Source organism: Camellia sinensis, chromosome 2 (assembly GCF_055761805.1).
Source record: "Camellia sinensis isolate YWXY chromosome 2, ASM5576180v1, whole genome shotgun sequence".
In the NCBI taxonomy this organism is placed as follows: domain Eukaryota; kingdom Viridiplantae; phylum Streptophyta; class Magnoliopsida; order Ericales; family Theaceae; genus Camellia; species Camellia sinensis.
The window spans coordinates 14,004,275-14,027,891 of NC_138962.1; the positions used below are offsets into that span (position 1 = coordinate 14,004,275).

Sequence of the window (23,617 nt, forward strand, 5' to 3'; positions counted from 1 at the left end):
ACCTCTCTCTATTGTGACAACTGAAGTACTATTCAAATTGTCATTTCATCCGTCAGCATCTACAGTTTGGCATTATCTCGCTTCCTTTTGTTTTTTGAACTCTGTAACTTGCTGATTTCTTCACCAAGACTCACACCACTGCTCGGTTTCAATTTTTTCTTGACAAACTCTCAGTATTTTCTACTCAAACACTTTGAGTTTGAGCGGGGATGTGAGAATAGTAGTATTCGTTTTCCTTTTCCTTTTAAGATTAAGAATTAGTGTTAGTGTTCTATATCTAATAGCATTCTCTATCAATGGTGTATTTTGCTTAGGATTAGGATTTAGCATTCTATATATTTGTGTGATGTATTATTTGTTCAAGGCAATCTAATATACAGTTTTGTTTAAAATACTTACAGTACGGTGACCCTTCAGATGTCTTTAAAAAAACTTAATCATGTAAAACATCATAGCAATACAAGGAATTACAAAACCACAATGACCATTGCAAAGTAGTAATGGCTACTTTTATCTTCTTTTCTTTTCTTTTTTTTGGTTAGTTTCATGTTCCAGTATAGCCTTTAATAAATAAACTTCCACATGCAGTCCGTCACACGACGTCCCATTCATGAGATGTTTGATCTTCAAAGGTCTCTTGATTGACTAATCCAAACAATGGAACAAAAACAAAAACAAAAATAAAAAACATTTAATATAGTGGAACCATTCAGATCCCAAGTCATCTATGCCTAGGGCAAAGGCAAAGAACACCACAAAATAACTTGGCAGCCCGAACAGTTGTATCACTTCAAGCTGAACTTCACAATGCTCACAACAAATTCTCCAGTTATACAGCAACTTCAAGCAAGACTCTTCAGATGCTTGAGCAGTAACACCCCAACTTCCAAATCTATCAAAGTAGAGGAGAACCCAAAAATGATCTCCAGCAACTTTACTGCCAAATCTCATACTTGCCTTGCTGTACAACCTGGAAATGTATCAGAACATGAGAATGCAATCTTATCACGAAATTGACAACCAAGTCATAGGACAAATGTGAACATGTTCTTCCCAAAATAAAGCCGTACCCAGTCTGCACAAGGCTGCTAATTACAACAACATTTGGTAGAGGTAGTAGGTAGGCAATCTTACCTTTTGTGTGTGTGTGGAGAGAAGATCAATAACACAATTAGCTGATGCAAATTCCCTAAAATTTATTAGTGGCTGAAAATATAAGCAAAATGCTGCCATTTTATCTTTTTAGTTTCAAAATTCATACTCAACAAATGAACATCTTTAGATCTTTAGATCTTTATGACACTACAGTCATGCAGGACAAAATTTTCCAATTTTTTTTTCTAACTTGTGTTCAGAAATAAAGCATTACAATGAATTTTACATTTTTTCTGAGCCAAGTAGATGTCTTCTAACACTTAAACCTTCAGCCCCTTCAAACCCTGTCCTCATACCCAAAAATGTACAAATTCAGTTGAAAAGTACCTGTACATTATGCATCTACTAGGAAGCTAATGGGTTCCTGGTCCATCTGTCATGCTCAAATTTAGACTGTTTCGCATGGTTCGTCTTCCGATTCCTGTATTACCTTTTTGCATCATAGCAGTGAATTCTTGATAATCAATCCTTCCATCCTGAAAGAACACGTAAATCAGAATCTATCACTATAAATATGTTTAATGCTGTACAATGATGCAATTTTTTGCAATACATGATATCAAAGTTGTTTGCAAGGGATCCACAGTTCAACATGTTTGAAACATACAATGTGCTGTCAAAAGATATTTAAGTGTGTCCAAGGATCATCAAGTTTAATTTGACCACATATGAAGAGAATAATTTATCTAACTTAAAATGTACACCATTTTAATCAGTAAACAGTATCTCAGCAGTTGCCAATATCTTTATAAGATAAGAATGGTTTGATCCCCTCAAGTACGTGGACTTACATTATCTTGATCAACTTCTCGAATTATATCTTCAAGGAAAACATCAGTCATGTTATGTTCCGCACAAGCCTGCTGGAGCTCATCAACTGTAATATAACCGCTTGCATCTTTGTCAAAGTATCGAAATGCTGCCATGAGATGTTCCTCTCGTTCTAGCTTGTTGAGGTGAACTGTTGCAGCAATAAATTCCCCATAATCAATGGTCCCATTGTTATCCACATCAGCCTGGAAACAACTATGACTGCTCAGAAATGCAAATGGTGTAACATGCACATACACAAAACAAGAACAATAACCTTATAGGTCATAGTCACCCTCATAACCAAAATCCCCAAGGCAATTTACAGACAACCTATGAAGCATGGACGACTCTCTAGAGGTCATGTACCGGTGTCGACACATGTCGGACAGGCTCCATACACATGTCAAACACACTGGAGAAAGTGTCTAATTTTTTTATTCTTTCAGTTGGACACACTAGGAACACATGGGTGTGTTTGGTTTGTGTTTGTAGAGTAATTTTTGAGATAAAAAGTACGAAAACTTGTTTGGTTTGGCTTTTTTCAGAAATAGTTTTGGAAAACTGTTTTGGAGAGAGAGTTTTAAAAAAAGTGATTGATTTGATGTGTATGAGAGAGAGTGATTTCGGAAAGTAGGTAACCAAACAAAATTTTGAGATTTTTTTTGAAAAAATTTGTTTAGTTTGATTACTCTTAAAAATTTTATTTGTAGAGAATTTTTCTCAAAAGTTTTTCTGAAAAACAAACTAAACAAGGCCCGGTCTCCTCTTTTTGTTTTCACCGGAATAGCAAACCCAAGGTTGATAAATTTAATCAGAATAAATATCTGACATAGTATAAATGTATAATATTCAAATATATGACACATAATATATATATATATATATATATATTTTGACGTATCTCCCGCATATGGCGTCATGCATTTTTTGAAATTTTACATGTCAATGTCTTGTCACGTATCCTTGTTCATGCTTCTTAGCAGACAACTCCGTAAGGCAAGCCTAAGACCATTAAAAAGGAGGATGTCTGTATTGTATTATACATCATAATCAACATGTTGCATGGCATCTTGCTTAGGTTCGACCCAAACAGGCTCTTAATGGTTTAGAAATCTATCATAATTGGAAAATATCACCATATTCCATACATAATTATTGCCTACATCACTGAAGATTTTACAATCACATTAAAATATTATTAAACAATAAACAACCAATCATTCCTACCACAATATTAAAGTATGTAATCCACTAACACAATATTTATTAATCCCCTCCCCGTAGCTAACATCATGAGACAAATTACTATCATAAAGTAAAATTTTATTGAAGAAAACAATAAAATGATACAGCTCCCAATCTTCCTAAATGGAGAGGGTTAGTCCAAGGTTATGTACGTTATTCCAGTGAATCACAAAACTTAACCTTAATCAACAAAAAAAATTATGAAATAGAAGAAAAGAAAGAAGCAGAGGATAACACATTAAAAATAAAACAAAGTAGGAAATAACGGGTGCATACCATTCAAAACTTAGAACAAAAGAGACTGAGTATACTAGGCAAAACTGTCTTACCGCATCCATAAGGTCGCGTATCTCCGTGTCCTTTAAGGTAGAGCCATATTTTCTCAAACCAGCTTTGAGCTCATCAAATGTGATAGCACCGCTGTTATCAGTATCCATTACCTGAAACATCTCTCTTAAACCAGCAATCTCTTCCTCTGACAGGCTTTCAGCTATTACCTGATGGCACAAAACAGACAAAGTTCAAATTTTGTGTCATATAGAGGTCCAAGTTAATGTCTCAATAAAGGAAATTGCTACAAGTTGACATCTAAGTATAAATTGTTTTGTTAAGTTGAAAGCCAAACTACGCGTTAAGTGAATCAAGCCTTTAAAAATTCCCTATATATGGGTTCATGATTTAAAAAATTAGAAAGATATAAGGAACAACTGAAAACCCCAAGCAGAAGAAATCGAAAAATTATACACGTAAACATGTGCATGAGTTAATTTACAACGTTCTATAAAAATTGTTTGATCTCCAATTATTCAGAATTAAGAAAGACATCACACAAAACGAGAGGAGTTTTGCTACATCCCCCCATTTCATCAGACCAAAATGCTGCTGCAGATAATAGCCATTTCAAATATTCCAAACAGATAACAAATTATCCAGGGTGGCCATGTTTTGCAGTATCAGCAAGTGTACCTATCATCACAATCACTCAGAAGCATGGGGAGTGCAGCCTCATAGGGGTCCATAGAGAAGGCAAAAAATAATAGGTGGTTTAGTATGCTTCAACATGCACCAACTACCAAGTTTGGATCACTTGTTATACAAGACTTACGATTATCCTTGCAAACAGACATGCTGTTCATGCTTTATAAGCATTTGGAGTGAGCACATCAGCTATCCAAGATATAGACATATCTGGGTATTTATTAATTTACTTTAGAAAACAATATGATACGTATGAATGCTAATGTGTAAGCTACAAGCCAACCAAGGAAAAGATGAATAAAGTAAAAAAATGAAATAGGTTCCCCAATCACAGTTTAGAGACATAACAGTAGTGAACTCTGTCGATACTGTTGAGTATCTAAATTAATGTCAGAGACACATTACAAGGAGTCAAATGGGCTGATCTAGGCACTCCATCCCTCAAATGGTAGAAGAAGTACCCCACATATCACAAAATTCATACTAAATAATCTTGTCATATACATACCCGTAAAGCCATCTTCTTTAACTTATTCATTGCAGAGAACTGTTTGAGGCGAGAAAGTACAGCTGGATCCAGAGATCTATCAGGAGCAACTCCATTTTCACAAATCCAAGGATGACCTATATAATTGTGATGAAATAAATATATCTCAATCCGATCAATGTTTTACTTCAGTCAAAATAAAGAGCATTGCCAAATACAAGAATGATCTCGTCAACCATAGATATTTTCTATGGTCAATTTCCTTGACCTAACAAGTTCCTTCAGAAAGTACAAGAGTGCACCATAATCACACCAATCAATAGGTGCAAATCACAACAATCAATAGCTTGTGCCTAAGAGTGCACCATAATCTCACCACATTGTGTCATCATCTAAGTATAAATTCAAAGGTGATTATAAATCTATTTTGGAAAAACCCTCCACAAATATATACACATGCCTTCGGACAATTATGCTATTAATCAATAACTTGGTTACAGATATATGGTCATTGGTCAGTATTTTGAACTGAATTTCATGGCAACTAATCATCACAAGGGTATCCAACTTAGATATATCCATCCAAATTAGAGGGTCACAATAATAGCTGAAGATAAATTACGAAGTAAGTTAAACATACACAATACTTCATGAGCAGTCAACCGTTCTGAAGGTCGAGAGCATAACATCTTCCGTATTAGATCCTTAACACTGTCAGATATAAGGGGCCATGGATCTGATTCAAAGTCAATGTGTCCCTTCAAAACAGCATCAAATATCCCCTGTTGTGTTTCTGAACTCCAAATAGAATAAACATTTAGCACATTGCAGGCAAAAATCAAAATTTATGCTGGTTTCATGTAACAAAGCAAACATACCTGCCCAAAAGGGTGGTACACCACTTAGCAGTATATATAGTATGACACCTGCTGTCCAGACATCTGCTTCTGGGCCGTAATGCTTCAAAAGCACTTCAGGAGCAACATAATAGGGGCTTCCAACCACATCAGTGAAGACCTGACCTGAAGTAGCATCAAGAACAGCATGTGGTTTTAAAAAAACACTAAACTCACTGTTTTATTGTACATTCTATGACATCTGAAAACTACATGCAAGAACACCAACAAAATTGGATTTAATCTTTTCTTTACCATCTAGGGATAGCAGATTTCAATTAAAAAGCACATGCTCTGCTTTTAATCATTCAACAAATCGAAAGTATGCCATTAAAATGGAAGGTATGTATACCTAGAGAATAAAACTTTTGTCCAACAAAAGGATTTTAAAATTGAATATGCATGACAAAATTTTTTGATTTGGTTCATTTGAATGCTTCAGAAGGGGAATCCTAATGCCCCCAAATTTACCTGGCTTGAAGAAAACTGAAAGTCCGAAGTCGATGGCTTTGAGAGTGAAATCATCATCCTTGTTAACCAGCAAGAAATTCTCAGGCTTTAGATCTCTATGAATAACCCCAAGTGAATGGCATGCCTCAACAACCCCTACAATAATCTTTGTCAATTCAGCAGCCTTTCTCTCACTGTAATGTCCCCTCTGAATGATACGGTCAAACAATTCCCCCCCGGAACAAAGCTCCATCACGATATGAACATACAAGGTATCCTCATAAGCGCCCTTAATGGTCACAATATTCTTGTGACCAGCCAAATGGTGCATTATCTGAATCTCCCTCCTGACATCCTCCACATCTTCTTTCGAAATCAACTTTCTCTTGGAGATAGATTTACATGCGTATTCAATGCCGGTGGAAATCTCAGTGGCTAAATAAGTAGTACCAAATTGCCCTTGCCCTAATTTACGACCCAATGTGTAAAGATCACGGATATTGGCAGTCTTATGACCCAATACATAATAAGCCTGGTTATCAGTGTTACGCTTCATGATGCCGTCTTTTGTAGAAATAATAAAAGAGGGTTTACTGTTATTGTATTTCTTGGGGTAATCCTTGGAGAATTCTTGAGCGATAAGCTGTTGAGTGTTCAAGCTGTTGGGTGAGTCATCGGAAAGATTAGAGTGGCTAGAAGAAGTGTTCCGCTTGGAGATGGACTGGTCTTCGGGCTGATTGTAGCCCTGAAAAGTTCTTACTCCAAAAGATCCACGGCATGTGTTGCCCATGAAACAATCACAATTCCCCCCTCCCCTTTCCCTATATTGTTCAGAGACCCTCTCTCATCCAATTCCACTGTTTCCTCATCAATTACGCTGAACCTAGCTTCAAAACAAAATTTAAAAAATTTAAGGCCTGAATCTCTCCGATCACAAACTCAGAAACAAATAATATAGCAGGTTTTTTTTTATTTTTTTATTTTTTTATTTTCTTTCTTTCTTTTCTTTCCTTGTCTCAATTCAATGCTTTGGAAAGCAAACAAATGAGTATCAAGTAACAATGAAAAATTATGATATCAGACCGGACTGGTTAACATCAATTTAAACAACAAAATGCGAACGATTCATTCTCAAACAACAACATACTACGAAATTACAAATAATTTACGACTGATTAAAGACCAGATACAATAACACAAGAAAATTTTAAAATTAAAAAAAAAAACGTGGAAAAGCAAAAAAAATAGAAATGTATAGATGATAAAAGTGAAGAAGAGAAAGAGAATACAATACCAGGTGAAATGAAGAAGGTGAGTGGAAAAAACGAAAGGGTTTTGATGCGAAGATCACGTAGAACGATGACGATGGAGAAGATGATGATGATGATGATGATTTTTATGATAATCGATGTCTATCTCCAGCACCTCTTAATTCCAACTCCAAGTGCTCCACCGCTACATTTATTAATAAATCCGTGAATTCACAAGGCCTCTCTCTCTCTCTCTCTCTCTCTCTCTCTGTGTGTATTATATATATATATATATATAGGAGTAATATTTATTTTTTCTTTTCCTATTAGATTAGATTAGATTAGATTAGGCGTTTTGCCAAGAAACATCGGAGGATTTTGAGTGCTGACCAGCTCTGCTCTGCTCTGTCTCTTTCTCACTCTTTCTTTTTATATCAATAAATATATCATCCTAACGCGGTTTTATGTATTTTTCACGTCATCATAACATAACAGCACAGCTTTGTAGTCTGTATGTGTTGTTGTTTTACTTACAGATCAAGATCTAAATTAATAATGACAATCTAATCTACTCGGTTTCCAGGAACGAGAGAGAGGTATAAAACTTTGGTTCCTCTGCATATGTTATTTTATTTTTGACCTCGATCCAAATTTTGGATTTTTTATTTTTATTTTTATTTTTTTGTTTTGTTTATTTTGAGTTTAGAGGGAGAGAGTATATTTCGGAGTGTAAATTGTAATAAAATGTTTAATTTGTGCTATTGGAGTGTTGCTCAGCCATTGATTGGAAAATGGGGGAAGAGTCATTATTCATTTCCCTATTCCACGTGCGCAGTAAGTAAGTAAGTAGAACATGAATAGCCAGCCAGGAATGGATGGCCTTTTTTGCCTTTGGTTTTGCTTGGTCAAATATGTTGCCCACCCAGCTAATTTTAGATGGGCGGGCAGCATGTTTTACTCTCCCAAATTTAAGCACACCCTTTGACGTTTTATCCTCCTCCTCCTACCACCTCACTTCGTATCAACTTTCATCCTGTGCATGCTTGTAATAAGTCTTCAAAATATTCTTTTCAAATATTGCTCTTAAATTTATTTATGCCTTTCTTGAAAATATGTTATTTTGTTAATTTTTTAATTTTTTTTATTAAAATATGAAATTAAAAAAAAATTAATATGTTTGAGGTGATTTTTTGACTTTTATCGATACAAAACAAAAAAACATATAAAAAATATATAATAAAAAAAACAAAATCTTTGACTTTTTTTTGTATAATTTGTTAATTTTTTGACTTGTGTAATGATTTTTTTGCTATACTTCCCAAACGAGGTCTCAGACTAATGTAACAATAGATTGAGATTTAATTAGTTAATTTATAAATTAATCAACAACTTACCTGTAATAATCTATGTTAGTGTGAATAAATTTTAAAATAATGTTTTAAAGGTATTTAAATCCATGAAACTTTAAAACAGCTTAACTTCATTTTAGGTTTTTTTTTTTTTGGTCTAAAAAAATTATTGCAATTTAGAACATGTCATTCATTTATGTATAGTAAAAAGAAGAAGAAAAAACTTGCCGATTAGTTTGAGGACTTAAATATGAAAAATATATATGCTACCAGTTACACAACCTTGAGTATGAAAATAAAAGTTGAAGTTTGAAACAAGTCATATGATTGTCATTAAAGTGCGAATAATTTCATTTTATGCAATGTCAAGGATTTTAGCTAAATTATTTAAAATTTTGCTTATGCAATGTTAGAGATTTCAGCTAAATTATTTAAAATTTTGCACACCACTAATATGGACAATGACTTCTCCGCAATCACTTATAGATTGGGGGGAGCTATTGATCTAGCCCATATCAAGATTTTTTTCGATGATTCAAATTATTCAATGTATAAGGCCTATTAAGTATATTATTCTTAAAAAAATTACATTTATTAAATTATATTTGTGTCAACAATTTATTTTGAAAATTATATTTGCCATTGACGTAAATATGATTTGATTAAGTGATTATCGATATCCAATCAACATAATTTTTTATAAGAATAATGTGTTCGATAAATTTTACACATTAAACAATTTCAATCTTTAAGATAAACTTGAAACAAGATCCATTATAGGCCAACAGTATCCTCTAATTCGATTGCGGACAGAAGAGGAACCAACTCACTCATATGAAAGTGAGTATTATATAAAATGGTATTACCCTCTGTTAGGCTATTTAACTGAATTTGCTGATATCATACTTGTAACAATCCCCACCTATGATTAACCAATAAATCATGATTAATCATGCCTAATGAGTAATTAAGATAAAATTATGAATTAATTGCATGTGTGATACATTATTTGTGTTTCTATCTGTTTATTATAGGAATATCTGTCTTATCGGCATCCGATCATGAGATTGACTTGGTATATGTGTTATGTGGATTTTTTAGAATTTTATGATAGGTTTAATTAAAATTCAATTCGGAACGATTAAATTAGAATAATTAGTGTCTATGTGATTAACCCAAATTAAGTTTATATAAGGCTATATCTGTCTTATCGACATCCGATCATGCAATTGACTTGGTATATGTGTTATGTGGAATTTTTAGAATTTTATGATAAGCTTAATTAAAATTCAATTCGGAACGATTAAATTAGAATAATTAATTGAGCCTATATAAGGCTACTTTGACTCCCTTAGTTCATTTTATACCTTCATTTCATACTCCTTATAGCTAAAAAACGTAGGGAAGAGAGAGAGAGAGAGAGAGAGAGAGAGAAGGAAAGTTGAAATCAAAAAGCTAGAGAAATGAGAGAATTACCAGGAATTGTTGGAGCATTGAAGACAATTTAGAACTGTAGCTAGTTATACACTTAACATCAACTTTAGGTAAGGATTTGTCACGACCCAAATTCGCCCCTAAAGATTTAGCGTCGTAATCGGCCAGTAATCCTTGAATTACCAAAGGCTTCTAAACAAAATAACTTATAATTAGGGGCTACAGAAGCAAATAAAGAAACATGCATAGTCCATTGAACTGTGGAGACATATATGAGACAAAAAAAATTTAAACCTTATACACATAGACGTGACGCCATAATGTACTAGTCTTACGTCACATTGATTACAGATATAGCCAAAAGGGACTTAGCCCAATATACAGTTAACAGGAAACTTGTTTACAATTCGGAGAGAAAACAAAGTCTTATACGTTCACAAAACATGACTACAAGACGTACGGGACCTCCTCGGAAGGCACAAAGGTTGGCTGACAAAAACTCTCCAGGCAATCTTCACTGAGCCTGGTCACGCGCCTGGTCACCTACATATACATACATAATGAGCGAAACCCAGTGAATAATAACAAAGTAAAAAGTTTAATGAATGATGTCTCATATCAGATTTCATATCAGAAACAAAATTCAGACCCACATACTTATCCATAAATCATAAGCAGATATTTGTAGTACATCCGTTTAACTATCATAACATATCAAATTTGCATAGTCGATACCGACGACCATAGAGTTATTACTCACAGATGGCTCCAAAGCAAACAGACAGAATAGGCAGATCAGATAACTTGCGGTACATGACCTACACAAATACAGAACGAATACATACAAAATCACATATCCGGAATCGTAACTTAGTTCCTTTTTATATTGGTGTGTTCTACTTTTTTTCCACAGTATTCTATCTTAAATAGGGCTTAGGAATGTCTATGATGCAATGAGGATGCCAAAATGTGATTCAGAACACTTAGACAAATTTGTTAAAAACAGGGGTCTCGCTCGAGTGCAACTTCCTTCGCTCGAGCGAACATCCAAACATGTGAGTGGTCGCTCGAGCGCAACTTCTCTCGCTCGACCGGTCTATAAACTCTACAAAAGTACTGGTTATGCGAAATTTCTGCTCGACGACCGCTCGATGGTTGCTCGAGCGTGTGACTGAGGTCTTCGCTCGAGCGCAACTATTGTCGCTCGAGCGGTCTGCAAAATATGTAAACTTCTGAGAGCATGCATTTTACGCTCAAGCCAACTATAGGTCACTCGAGCGGGGGTGCAAATCACGGAGTGGTCGCTCGAGCACAGGATCTATCGCTCAAGCGGAGAGGCAAAATCTGAAATTTCCAGATTGCTCTACCAAGTGCAAATTCAATTTCAAAACTGCAAATCATGGTCTTTTGGGCAAAAAACTTAAGGAAACTTGAGAAAACACTTGTAAATGGATAAAACATGGTGAATTCAAAATCATTTCACATAATCAAGGCCCAAAAGCCTACCAATTGTACAAAACAACACTCCATTCTTTGAAAACATAACATGCATGCTTTATCTTGACTTTAAAGCTTCCAAAACATGATCAATTAAGGTTATGTGGTAAGAAATGTGATGAATTCTCAAAACAAGGCCAAGATGGACACATGCAAGTATGACTTGAGTGAAATTCAAACCCAAAATGCCATGATATATGGATGCATGCATGGAATGACCCTCATTTCTAATTCATTAGCTTATCTCTTGCATAACTGTAATAACCCTCACCACTGATTACTGTTAAACTGAGACTGATTGTGTTAAATAATTGAATCGACTGAAATACTGAACTGACTGATTGAATGTACTAGTTTAAATGCATTTCTATCTGTTTGACCGTTAAATTATCTGTCCATGTTTTATGTTTAAATTGCGAATTGAAGGCCTTATCGGCGGCCGAATCCAGAATCGATTGATGTTTTCTGATCATTAGAATTTACATGATTTTATGGTGTGTTTATTTGAAAACTGATTTGGTATGATTTCATTGGATCAATATTGATAAATTACATATATTGGCTTTAATTACAACTTTGCCATTTGAGTGGGCCACTACACCAAACTTTGTCTAAGACTTAGTCTTGCATTACACAACTCTTCCTCAGCCATTTTGAGAGCATAGCCGACTAGAGTGAGAGAGTGAGAGGAAAAAAGTGTTTTCAACTTGAATTCATCAATTTTAGTTTGGAGATTTGAAGAAAGTGAAGAGAGATTGCATAATTGAGCTTCCTTATCTTGCATTGGAGACCTAAGGTAGTATAATCACCCTCTTGTTTATGAATTGAGCTTGTTCTTGCATGATTCATGTCAAAATTAGGGGATTGAGTCTAGAATTGGCTTAATGTGTTGAATTGTAGCATAGATCTTGCATGCATGCTTTCATTGTCGAAATTTGAGTCGATTTCATGGAAAATTGTTACTTGCATGTCCAAGTTCTACCTAAGGTTCATGAATTCATCTTGTTTTTTGGAACAATTGGCTCATTAGAGCAATTAATTGAAGCTTGAAAGTTGTTTAAAGTCTTGCATGTTCAATTGAAGTTATGTTCTTGAAATTTGGTTTGAAATTGAGTTGAATTGATCTTTCTTTAGGGCTTTGGTTTTACAATTGACCTTTGACACATGTTGTTCTATGAGTTTACAAATGTTTTCCAGCAAATTAGCCCAAGAGGATCAAAATTCATGTTTTAAAACTTGATTTGAGCTTGAGGTTCAAATCTGGGAATTCTAGATTTTGAACTCACACTCGAGTGGGGTGACTAGCGTTCGAGCGTGAAATTCGTGCTCCCAGCACTTTACACTGTTTTGAAGTCCGCTCGAGCGGGGTAATTTACGCTCGAGCGGGAGTCGAGCGCCCATTCGAGCATGAATTTCACCTATCCAACACTTTTGACTGTTTTGCAGTACGCTCGAGCGGGTAAGTCTGCGCTCGAGCGGAAACCTTTGTCTGCATGTCCGCTCGAGCGGCGTAACCTACGCTCGAGCGTAAATCCCTGTTTTTTGAAAATTCTGAAAATGCTTTTCAAGTGCATCTTTGCATCCTCATTTCATCCTAGGCATTCTTAGGCTTAGTTTAAGGCATCTTAATGAGGATATAGATGTAGAACCACACCGAGTCAAGATAGGGATTAAGTTATTATTTTCCCAACTGTGAACTTAGTGTGTGTTCACTCTGTAACTGTGTAGGGTTGGCATCTGAGGACGCGCTCTAGCTTAACTGTAGCCCAGAACTCTGTGAGTAACAATTGTGTAAAGATATGTTCAAATATGATTATCTTCTGAACAATTGAACTGTACTAATTATGAACTGTATTGTGGCATCCTTAGCAACTATTGTTACTGTTACTGCTACTGTTACAGAGATCTTTGTTGGTTCCTATGTTGGAACCACTACTGTTTACTGATAAGATGGCCATCAACTGACTGTTCAGTCTGATAAGACCTACTGTATTGTTTTGCTACTGGATGTACTACATATGACTGTAATGACTGAATAACTGACATACTGATTGAAATGATTGTTTTCAATACTGTAAGGACATTCATTCTTAACCTCTCTACGCATTATGTTATTCATTGGGCTTTAGCTCACTGCTCATATATATATGTAGGTGTATAGGCACCGGACCGTTGCTAGAAGCGTCGGGGTAAATTTCAGTTTTGTCAAGCCAACCTGTGTGCCTCACTGTAAGGTTCCAAGCCTGTCATGCTATGGCTTAGAGGTGTTTTAATTTCCCCCATCTGTCTCTGTATCTATTTTTGTAATGTTGTATAGACTGTTAACACTGTACTGTACTGTCTTAATAGGGATTAAGTCCCTGACCTAGATGATTGTAAATGTTGTACAAACTATTTTGCACTGATTGTATATATGTATGAAAAGTCTTTTTGCATATAGACTGTCACAGCTCATTGGACACTGTTTACTTACTGTTTTGGCTTCCGCCATGCCCCTGTACTGTGTATTACTGTATTACTGTTAAGCAGGCCGTCGGTAATCTAGGATTACTGGCCGGTTACGGTGCTAAACCCATAGGGGCGGGTTTGGGTCGTGACAATAACTTAGCCTAATTATCAAGAATTCTTGTATTAAAGTCTTGATTACAAATTTTAAGGACAAAATTCTTGCCTAGTGTCTTAATTGCACAAGTGTGGAAACTTCAACTCTCAATTTCTTTTCAAGTCTCCAACAATTCCTAGCAATTCCCCATTTTCCTAGCTTTAAACTCAATCTTTCTTCTATCCCTCTCTCTCTCCCACGTTTTCTCTTCAAGGTAGGGTGATAAGAGAGTGTAAAGTGAGCTAATGAGTTCATATGGGTCTTATATAGGCTTAGTTTGTGGCTTAGCTAAATTTTGATTAAACTACTCAATTAGACATTAATTTAATTGCTCCAAATCAAATTTTAGTTAAACCTATCATAAAATTCTAAAATTCCTAAATGACACATATATCAAGTCAATTTCATGATCGGATGCTGATAGGGCCTTCAATTCATAAGAATAAATAGAAATGCAAACAAATCTTTCTACGATAATGTAGCTCGACTTTTTTGCGCCCTCTTTTAGAAGTCGAAATAAGCCCTGCAGTGTCGGACTCCTGCGGTTCTGAATCTGATTCCACAAGTACAATGTGAAATAGATAGATACCAAAGAGTTCAAATTCGGCGAATCTTTTAGAAAATCAATTTTGAATCAAATTGTCAAAAATGGACTGTTTTGCTAGATACAGAGTTACCACCTAAATGTTTTATTTTGGAGAAATTTAGGAAACCCATGACTCGTGCCAAAGGCCATGTATCCGTCATCATCAAGATTGTCTCGGCTCGAGAACTTAGGTACGAGAGGGGAAGGTCATGAATTAAGCACCCCTACTCCCTCGATCAAACTCTTTGCATTATATGTTTTTGTTCCGGTTATTAATCTAGCGTTACTATGTGATGCGCATATACAAGTATAGACTAACTTGGAAAAATTAGAATACTTGAGTCATGTTTGTTTTCTGAAAAGAGTTTGAATTTGCCACTTAAAAAGTGGGCTTAAATGTGCATGGCTCAAATTATTCCAATTCAAGCAATTAGCCTTCATCCACAGGTATAGAAGCAGGTATGTCAATTAAGCACTTAGCCTCATGGTAAGCATGCTAGATATGACAACAATCACACTCATGCAATATGTTAAAGCAAGTAAAGGCTCACTTCGTACTCTAAGCCAAAAAGACATAAGAGAGTTAGAAAAAATATATGATTCCTAACTATGCAATATGACTAATGCAACACATGAGATATGCAATCTAAAATAGGCTCGGTTACTTAACATGGCATATGAATCAATTGATAGCATGTGGTTTAAGCACGTATTCAAATAAGTATTAAACTAACAATGCAGGTGGAATGATGAACCGAGCCTCGGTGCATGCAATACAAATGGATGCAACACATGAAGAATGCTAATTTAAATGCAATGTCCCTATACAAACCATTATAAGCAGTTAAATAAAAGGGAGAAAGATGTGGTGTTGGAAGATATACACATTATTACAACATTATGCTCTCACGAAGGAAAGTCCGAATGAATAAACTAACTAGCTGACTATTTAAGCTAAGCTAATTAATTAACTATTACAAACCAAATGAAATAAATTAACTCACAACTAATTAACTACTTTAGCTAATTAAATAATTACAACAACACAAGTATAATTAAAAGAAGTAAGTAAGCTAAACAACTAATTACTCCGCCTCGGGAAGCGAGGAATGTTCATGCGCATGCCTGATTTCCACCTGAAAAGCCATTGTTTTGTTTCTAGAGAGCCTCTGTTATATAATAGAACACATACACTGTTGCCTACTTCCAGAATGACTTTACTCCTCCAAAGGAACACACTGCTGAATTTTGCATTAGTGGCCGGATGGCTACTGGTAAGAAATGCCAGCCATCAAAGGTGGTCTGCCGACCACTGCTAGCCATGGAAAGTGGCTTGCCGGCCACTGCTACCCAGCTCATCTTGTTGCAACAAAGGACAAACAGAACATGCACAGGGCATTCCTAGGGTTGTCTGCACAACTCACCCCTCATTTTCATGAACGAATCAAAGGAGAAGTAAACTTAAGCTACAAACCACTAACTCAAGCAATTTCATTGCATGATGGCTTGTGAATCAAAGTGTGCAAGTTTAATAAATGCAACAAAATATGACTCTAACATCTTCCCTTTCATGAATTGATCAAGGGAAGTAGTGACCTTGAAAACTTGAATTATTTCATCATTAATGAGTATAAATTGCCTCAAGTTTCCATGTGTTCAATTAACGTCTAATTGAACACAGCCAAATTATTATCTTGCACCATTTTAGCCTCAATTTTATTTATTCAATTTTAAATTACCATCCATTCTTTAATTCATTAAGTCCAATGGTGAGTTTAAATCCTCTAAATGAAAAAAAACGTCAAACAAAGAGTTGCTCTTGGTATGAGAGAGATGTAATGCCCTGGTAATGAACCTTTGAAGAGATTAAACCATTTAGTATGGAAGGTCTCTTTCTCATACTAAAAACAACATATATAGGACATCAATTCACCACTTTCAATTATATTGCAACAATATACAATATAATAATAAATCAAAACAAAAGAGCAAAATAAGTAAGAAATGCAAGAAAATGAAAGGTTTGTGAAATTCACCTTCTAAGGAAATGATGAACTCCTTAGTTCACAAGCTTCCTCTTGATCATCCTCAAGTGTAAGAAGTGTGTTCTCAAATCCTCAATTCAAAATTATGGAGTTTATGGTGTAGAAAGTGGCTAACTCCCTAATTTTTCTCACTTTCAATCACTAAACACTCTTCCTTATGATCAAGGCAATTGATCTTTGGCTATATCAGAATTTTTGGAGTGTTTTTGGTGTATGGAAATGAGGAATTTCAGTAGTTATGTAAGCTTGGAAGTATTTTGGCTCAAGATTGAAATGTTTAATGTTTTCTCTCTTTTCTCTCAAACTCTTTCTAACTCTCTCTTTAATCAATTTTTTTTGCCCTCTGTTGAGCCTCGTCCTCTTTGTCCTTATATAAGCAAAATATAATATAATACTAATATAATAATATATGTCTCATCTATATGCATATAATATAATAATAATATAAAGACAATAATATATATATATATATATATGCCTGATGTTTGATGTTGGCAGCCGAGGGTCGATCGACATCAAATGATTTATTATTATTATTATTTTATAATATATATAATATAATATATCAAATATATCAAATATATAATTTATACCAAAATACTAAACATATAATAAAATAATATAACTATATATAAAATACTAAACATAACCAAACCAAACCAAGCCTTAAGTCCCATCAAATGGGGTCGGTTACATGAATCCTTCTTCTCCACGCGGCCCTATCAAAGGCCATTTCATTAGTCAAATTAAGTAGATTCATATCTCTATTTAAAACGCTAGTCAACGTTAATTTAGGCCTACCCCGTCCCCTAACACTTTCATCTACCGTTAGAGTATCGCATCTCTTCACTACTGTCTCTATTGGTCTCCGTTGAATGTGACCAAACCATCTCAAACGATTCTCTCTCAACTTATCTTCTATCGGTGCTACTCCTACCCATTCCTGAATACACTCATTCCTAATCCTGTCTTGTCTAGTCTTACCACACATCCACCTTAGCATCCTCATCTCAGCCACACTCATCTTATCTACATGTTGTTTCTTGGTTGCCTAACACTCCGTTCCATACAACATAGCTGGCCTAATAGCCGTTCTATAAAACTTACCTTTTAGTCTAGTGGGTATTCGTTTATCGCATAATACCCCAGACGCACTTCTCCACTTACACCATTCTGTCTTAATCCTATGGGCCACATCTGCATCAATATCTCCCGTTGTTGTGATAATCGACCCTAGATAACAAAAATGTTCACTCTTAGGCAATTCTTGGTTCTCAATCTTCACTTCTCCTCTGCTTTCATTGTTACTGTTACTAAATTTACACTCCATGTATTCTGTCTTAGTTCTGCTTATCCGAAATCCTTTAGATTCAAGAGCTTTTCTCCAAATCTCTAACTTTGTGTTAACTCCTTCTCTAGTCTCATCTACTAGCACAATATCGTCTGCAAAAAGCATGCACCATGGCACGTCATCCTGAATATTTATCGTCAACTCGTCCATAACTAAAGCAAAAAGATAAGGACTTAAGGTAGATCCTTGGTGTAACCCTACAGTGATAGGAAATTCATTTGTCTCTCCAGTTGGCGATCTAATGGTGGTCACCACCCCTTCATACATGTCCCTAATCACGTCAATGTAACTTTTTGTCACCCCTTTCTTCTCTAACACCCACCATATTGTATCCCGGGGCACTTTGTCATATGCTTTCTTAAGATCGATAAACACCATATGAATGTCTCTTTTCTTTTCTTTATACTTTTCTATTACTCTCCTCCAAAGATAGATCGCTTCCATTGTTGACCTACCAGGCATAAACCCAAATTGATTCTTTGACACCTCTGTTATATCTCGCAATCAGCGTTCCATCACCCTCTCCTACACTTTCATTATATGACACATTAGCTTGATTCCTCTATAGTTGTTACAATTCTGGACATCACATTTATTCTTATAGATTAGCACTAAAATACTCTTCCTCTACTCATCTGGCATGTTCCTAGTCAACAGAATTTTGCTAAACAACCTAGTCAACCAACCAACTCCCTTTTTAGCCAAACACTTCCAAGCTTCAATAGGGATATCATCGAGTCCTAAAGCCTTATTTGATTTCATCTTCTTAAGTGCAATTTCCACTTCAAAGTTCCTAATCCTGCGATAGAACCTATAGTCTTGGTTTATCGTATTACCAGCTATTTCTTCCCTTATTGTCGTACCTCCATGTTCCTCATTTAATAGTTTCTCAAAATAATTCTTCCATCTTTCCTTAATCTCATCATCCTTCACCAATACCTTAGAATCCTCACTCTTGATGCACTTTATTTGATTAAAATCTCTTGTTTTCCTCTTTTGTATCTTAGCAAATTTGTATACCCTCTTCTTTCCCTCCTTACTATCTAGTCTAGTGTATAGGTAATCATATACTTTCAACTTGGTCTCTCTCACTACTTTCTTGACCTCCTTATTAGTTAATCTATAGCTCTTAAGGTTTTCCTCAGTTTTATTCTTCTGCCACTTTTTAAAGCACTCTTTTTTTGCCTTAATTACCGCTTGAACCTCTTCCCTCCACCACCAAGTTTCCTTAGAGCTGGGTCCCGTTCCTTTCGACTCTCCAAGCATTTCCCTTGAGATTCTCCTCATACAATTGGCCATCGAGTTCCACATAGTGTTAGCATCACCTTCTAAGTCCCAAGTACCTTCCTTATCCATTCGATTCTTAAATGTTTCTAGTTTATCCCCTTTTAGGTCCCACCATCTAGTCCTACGACGTCCACCAGCCTTCTTAGCTTGGTATTGCCCTCTAAAACATAAATCTAGTACTAAAATCCTATGTTGAGAGACCAGACTCTCTCTAGGAATCACCTTACAATTATTGCATTTTAGGCGGTCCACTTTTCTCACTAAGAAGTAATCTATTTGACTCTTAACTAATCCACTCTTAAAGGTTATCAAATGCTCCTCCCTCTTCTTATACATAGTATTGGCCACCACCAGGTCAGAAGCCAACGCAAAATCTAAGATACTCTCTCCTGCCTCATTTTTGTCAACAAAACTGTATCCACCATGCACCCTTTCATAACCTAGTTTATCTATGCCCACATGGCCATTAAAATCTCCACCTATAACCAGGTTCTCTCCTACGGGTATCTCATGTAAGATCTCATCCATTTGTTCCCAAAAATCCCTCTTAGTCTGATCATCTAACCCTACTTGAGGGGCGTATGCGCTAATAATGTTCACTATATTCCCTCCAATAACTAGTTTAACTAGCATAATCCTATTTCCTTTCCTAGTGACCGCTACTACACTTTCCACAAGACCCTTGGCAATTATGATTCCTACCCCATTCCTGCGTCTATCCTTACCACTATAATATAGTTTAAAACCGGTATCCTCAATTTCCCTAACTTTCTCTCCCGTCCACTTAGTTTCTTGTATGCAAGCTATATTAACTCTCCTCCTAATCATAACATCTACCAATTCCATCGTCTTACCAGTTAAGGTTCCTATGTTCCAAGTGGCTACCCTAAACCTATAGTATTGGACTAGCTTCTTTACCCGTGCTCGTCCAGAAAAGCGCGGAAACCTTTGCCCATTTTTCACTCACCCAGGCGTCGATGCGGCGCCCCTTGCTCACTTTTCGAAACACCCAGAGGCAAGCGCAACGCGTCATTTGAGGGGAACGACCTAGCATTTAAACGATTCAAAGTATGATTCATTTTCATAAGGGATCCGAGCGGCTTTTTTACGTATTGGCTGTCGGCTTTTTATTATTTTCTTTTATATATATAAAATATATAATTTATGCCAATTTATATAAAAATACCAAAAATATGAACAAACACATAAAATTATGCAAAATTACAAAAATACTAAACTAATGAAATATTCAATATTTTAAAACAATTTGGCCATAATGGTGAAAGTTAAGATTAAAGTTCAAATGCCATCTCTCTTACTAAGGATTCTGTGAGAAACACATTCTAATTGTCATCATCGGATAATCAAACGAAAGCGCCCAAGTCTTGGGGCCGGTCAAAATTGGGGTGTCTACAGATAGATAGATAGAAACACAAATAATGCAATGCACAAGTAATTAACTCAAGATTTCATCTTATTTCTTATTAGACTTATTTATTCATGGGTTAACATTAATCAGAGGTCGGGGTTGTTATAGGATTCAACTCGCATTTTGTAACCTTAAGTTCAATTACATGTGAAATCAACAAGAAATTAGAGTGTATTGCATGAATTCAAGAGATCAAACTGTTTAACTTGAGAATTAAGTTAGAAATTAAGGAATTTGACTCATACATTTCATGCATGCATAATTCTCATGAATTTGAAGTTGATTTCAAGTAATTCTTCCACGCATGTTATGTTTTTGCTTTAATCATGAGACCTCATCATGTTTTCCACTAATTTCCCTTGTTTGAGCATGCTTTGAAAGTTTAAATTTGAAGAAATTACATACATATGTATATCATGAATTTCAAGTTTTATTTTGCTCAAATTGGCATGCTTTTGGGCCTTGATTTTATGAAATGACTTTGAATTCCCAATGTTTTCCAAGATTACACAAGTTTCCATGAGTTTTTGGCCCAAGAGAACATGAATTTCAACATTGAATTTGAGTTTTGAGCTGGGAAGAACGATCTGGAAATTCCAGGATTCTGCCTCTCCGTTCAAGCAACAAAACCTTCACTTGAGCGACTACTCAGTATTTTGCACTTCCGCTCGAGTGACAAAAAATTGGCTTGAGCATAAATTGCATGATTCCAGAAGTTTCCATGTTTTGCAGACCGCTCGAGCGACAAGAGTTGCGCTCGAGTGAAGATTTCAGTCACATATTCGAGCAACCATCAAGCGTGTGTCGAGCGAGAAAATCGAGTAACCAGTACTTTTGCAGAGTTTACAGACCGCTTGAGCGAAGGAAGTTGCACTCGAGTGACCACACATATTTTTAGACCTCCGCTTGAGCGATGGAAGCTGCGCTCGAGCGAGGACCCGATTTTCAACAAATCTGTCTAAGTGTTGTATGACATGTTTTGGCATCTTCATTGCATCCTAGGCATTCCTAAGCCTTAGTTAAGACATAATAATGAGAATAAGAGGTAGAAACACACCTAAAAAAGAAAGAACTGAGTTAATAATTTCGGGTGTGTAATTCAGTACGTATTCGTTCTGTATCTGTGTAGGTCATGTGCCGTAAGTTACCTGATTTGTTTGCTCTGTTGTTTGCTTTGGAGCGATCTGTGAGTAATAACTTAGTAAAACTATATTCAACTTTATTTATTTTCTGTATGTGAAATAAGAACTGTTTTATGAAATGTTATGCTCTATACAATGAATGATTGTCCAGTTTCTAACAAGCACTCATGGCAATAATTCTGTGGTTCAAGTGTATGATCTGTTCCCAATACTGGAGGTTTCTTTTGTGGAATTGGCAAGTATCCCAGTATTAGAGTTCCTGTGTGGAACTGGCAAGTATGTTATCTGTTCCCAATACTGGAGGTTCCTTTGTGGAACTGGCAAGCATGTTATCTGTTTCCGGTACCGGAGGTTCCTCTATGGAACTGACAAGTATAACCCTTATTGCTCTGTCCTTGGCTTGTTAGCGCAAATGGATGAACCACATATGAACAAGCATAAATTCTGATTTTTATATATGATTCAAACGATAATATGAATATGAATTTGTTTATATTTTCTAAATCTGGTGGGACATCATTCATTTAACCCTTTATTTTGTTATTATTCACTAGGCTTCCGCTTACTGTTTATATTATATATGTAGGTGAGTAGGCGCGTAACCAGGCCTAGGCTGTTGCCTGGAGATTTTTGGAGTCAGCCAGCCACCGTGTTTCCTGAGGAGGTTCCTATCTATAGAAGTCAAGTTTTGTGGACCATGCTAAGAGTTTGTTTTGTGTATCATGCTGAGAACGTTTATGTTTTTTTTTTCTGTTTTTGTTCATCCTCACGCCTTGTACGGTGTTGCAAGACTTATGTGGATATGACGTCATATATGTATATAGTTTATACAAGTTTTAAATTTATGTTCCATGTATGTCAACACAGCTCAATGGACTACATATATTTCATATATTTGCTTCCGCAACCCCCTAACTATATGTTATTCTGTTCAGAGGCCTTGGGTAATCTAAGGATTACTGGTTGGTTACGACGTTAAACCTATAGGAGCGGGTTTGGGTCGTGACAATACTAATGTCATAGGCTATAACACAAAAAATAACAAAATTGCCCATTAGTTATCTTATCTATTCAAGTAATAAATTTCACTCACCTCCATGAAGTTTTGTATGTATATTATCAAAATATCATACATATTTTAGCATTATTTAATAAAACTCTTAGATTTCATGCAATATTAAATAAAATCTTTGAATTGTTAAGACATTATTAAATCATTTAATAAATAAATAAAAACTTAGGGTAAATTATAATTTAACCCCCTATGGTTTACCCCCAAAACACGGAACCCTCTTGTAGTTTCATTTGTAACACTTAATCCCCTAGACTTTATACCATGTTATAATTTTTTACGGATGTAACAGAAGTGCACACCGCCTGATAAAAAAGAAAAAAGAAAAAACATAAGAGAGAGAGAGAGAGAGAGATATTGTAGCTAGAGAGATTTCTTTTTTCTACAATCACTCTTAGGAACAGAGTAGATCATATCACATCGTAACATATTCTGAGCTCTATCTTCTCCCTCATGTGCTTAAGCTCTGTCCTCTTTTTCATGGCCAAATCAATCTTTCTCTTGCTCTTTCTCTTCCTCTCAACAAACCAAGTTCTTTCTCAACTCAAC

The 23,617-nt window shown here is 35.6% G+C and overlaps 1 protein-coding gene across 2 annotated transcripts; it reads right to left on the bottom strand.

Annotated features, from left to right (window-relative positions):
- Positions 1–420: 420 nt before the first annotated feature.
- On the bottom strand, positions 421–7,998 carry LOC114288932 (calcium-dependent protein kinase 26). Of its 2 annotated transcripts, none has more exons than XM_028232554.2 (9): positions 7,319–7,998; positions 6,046–6,911; positions 5,557–5,700; positions 5,319–5,471; positions 4,700–4,815; positions 3,543–3,710; positions 1,947–2,171; positions 1,483–1,631; positions 421–970 (listed from the first exon to the last, which is right to left on the bottom strand). In XM_028232554.2, exons 2-8 carry the CDS (start codon positions 6,812–6,814, stop codon positions 1,509–1,511), a joined length of 1,698 nt encoding a protein of 565 aa, XP_028088355.1. In that variant the 5' UTR covers positions 6,815–6,911; positions 7,319–7,998; the 3' UTR covers positions 421–970; positions 1,483–1,508. The 2 variants fall into 2 exon arrangements, with proteins under 2 accessions (XP_028088355.1, XP_028088356.1); XM_028232555.2 differs by having other exon boundaries at positions 6,046–6,907; positions 7,319–7,917.
- Positions 7,999–23,617: the final 15,619 nt, after the last annotated feature.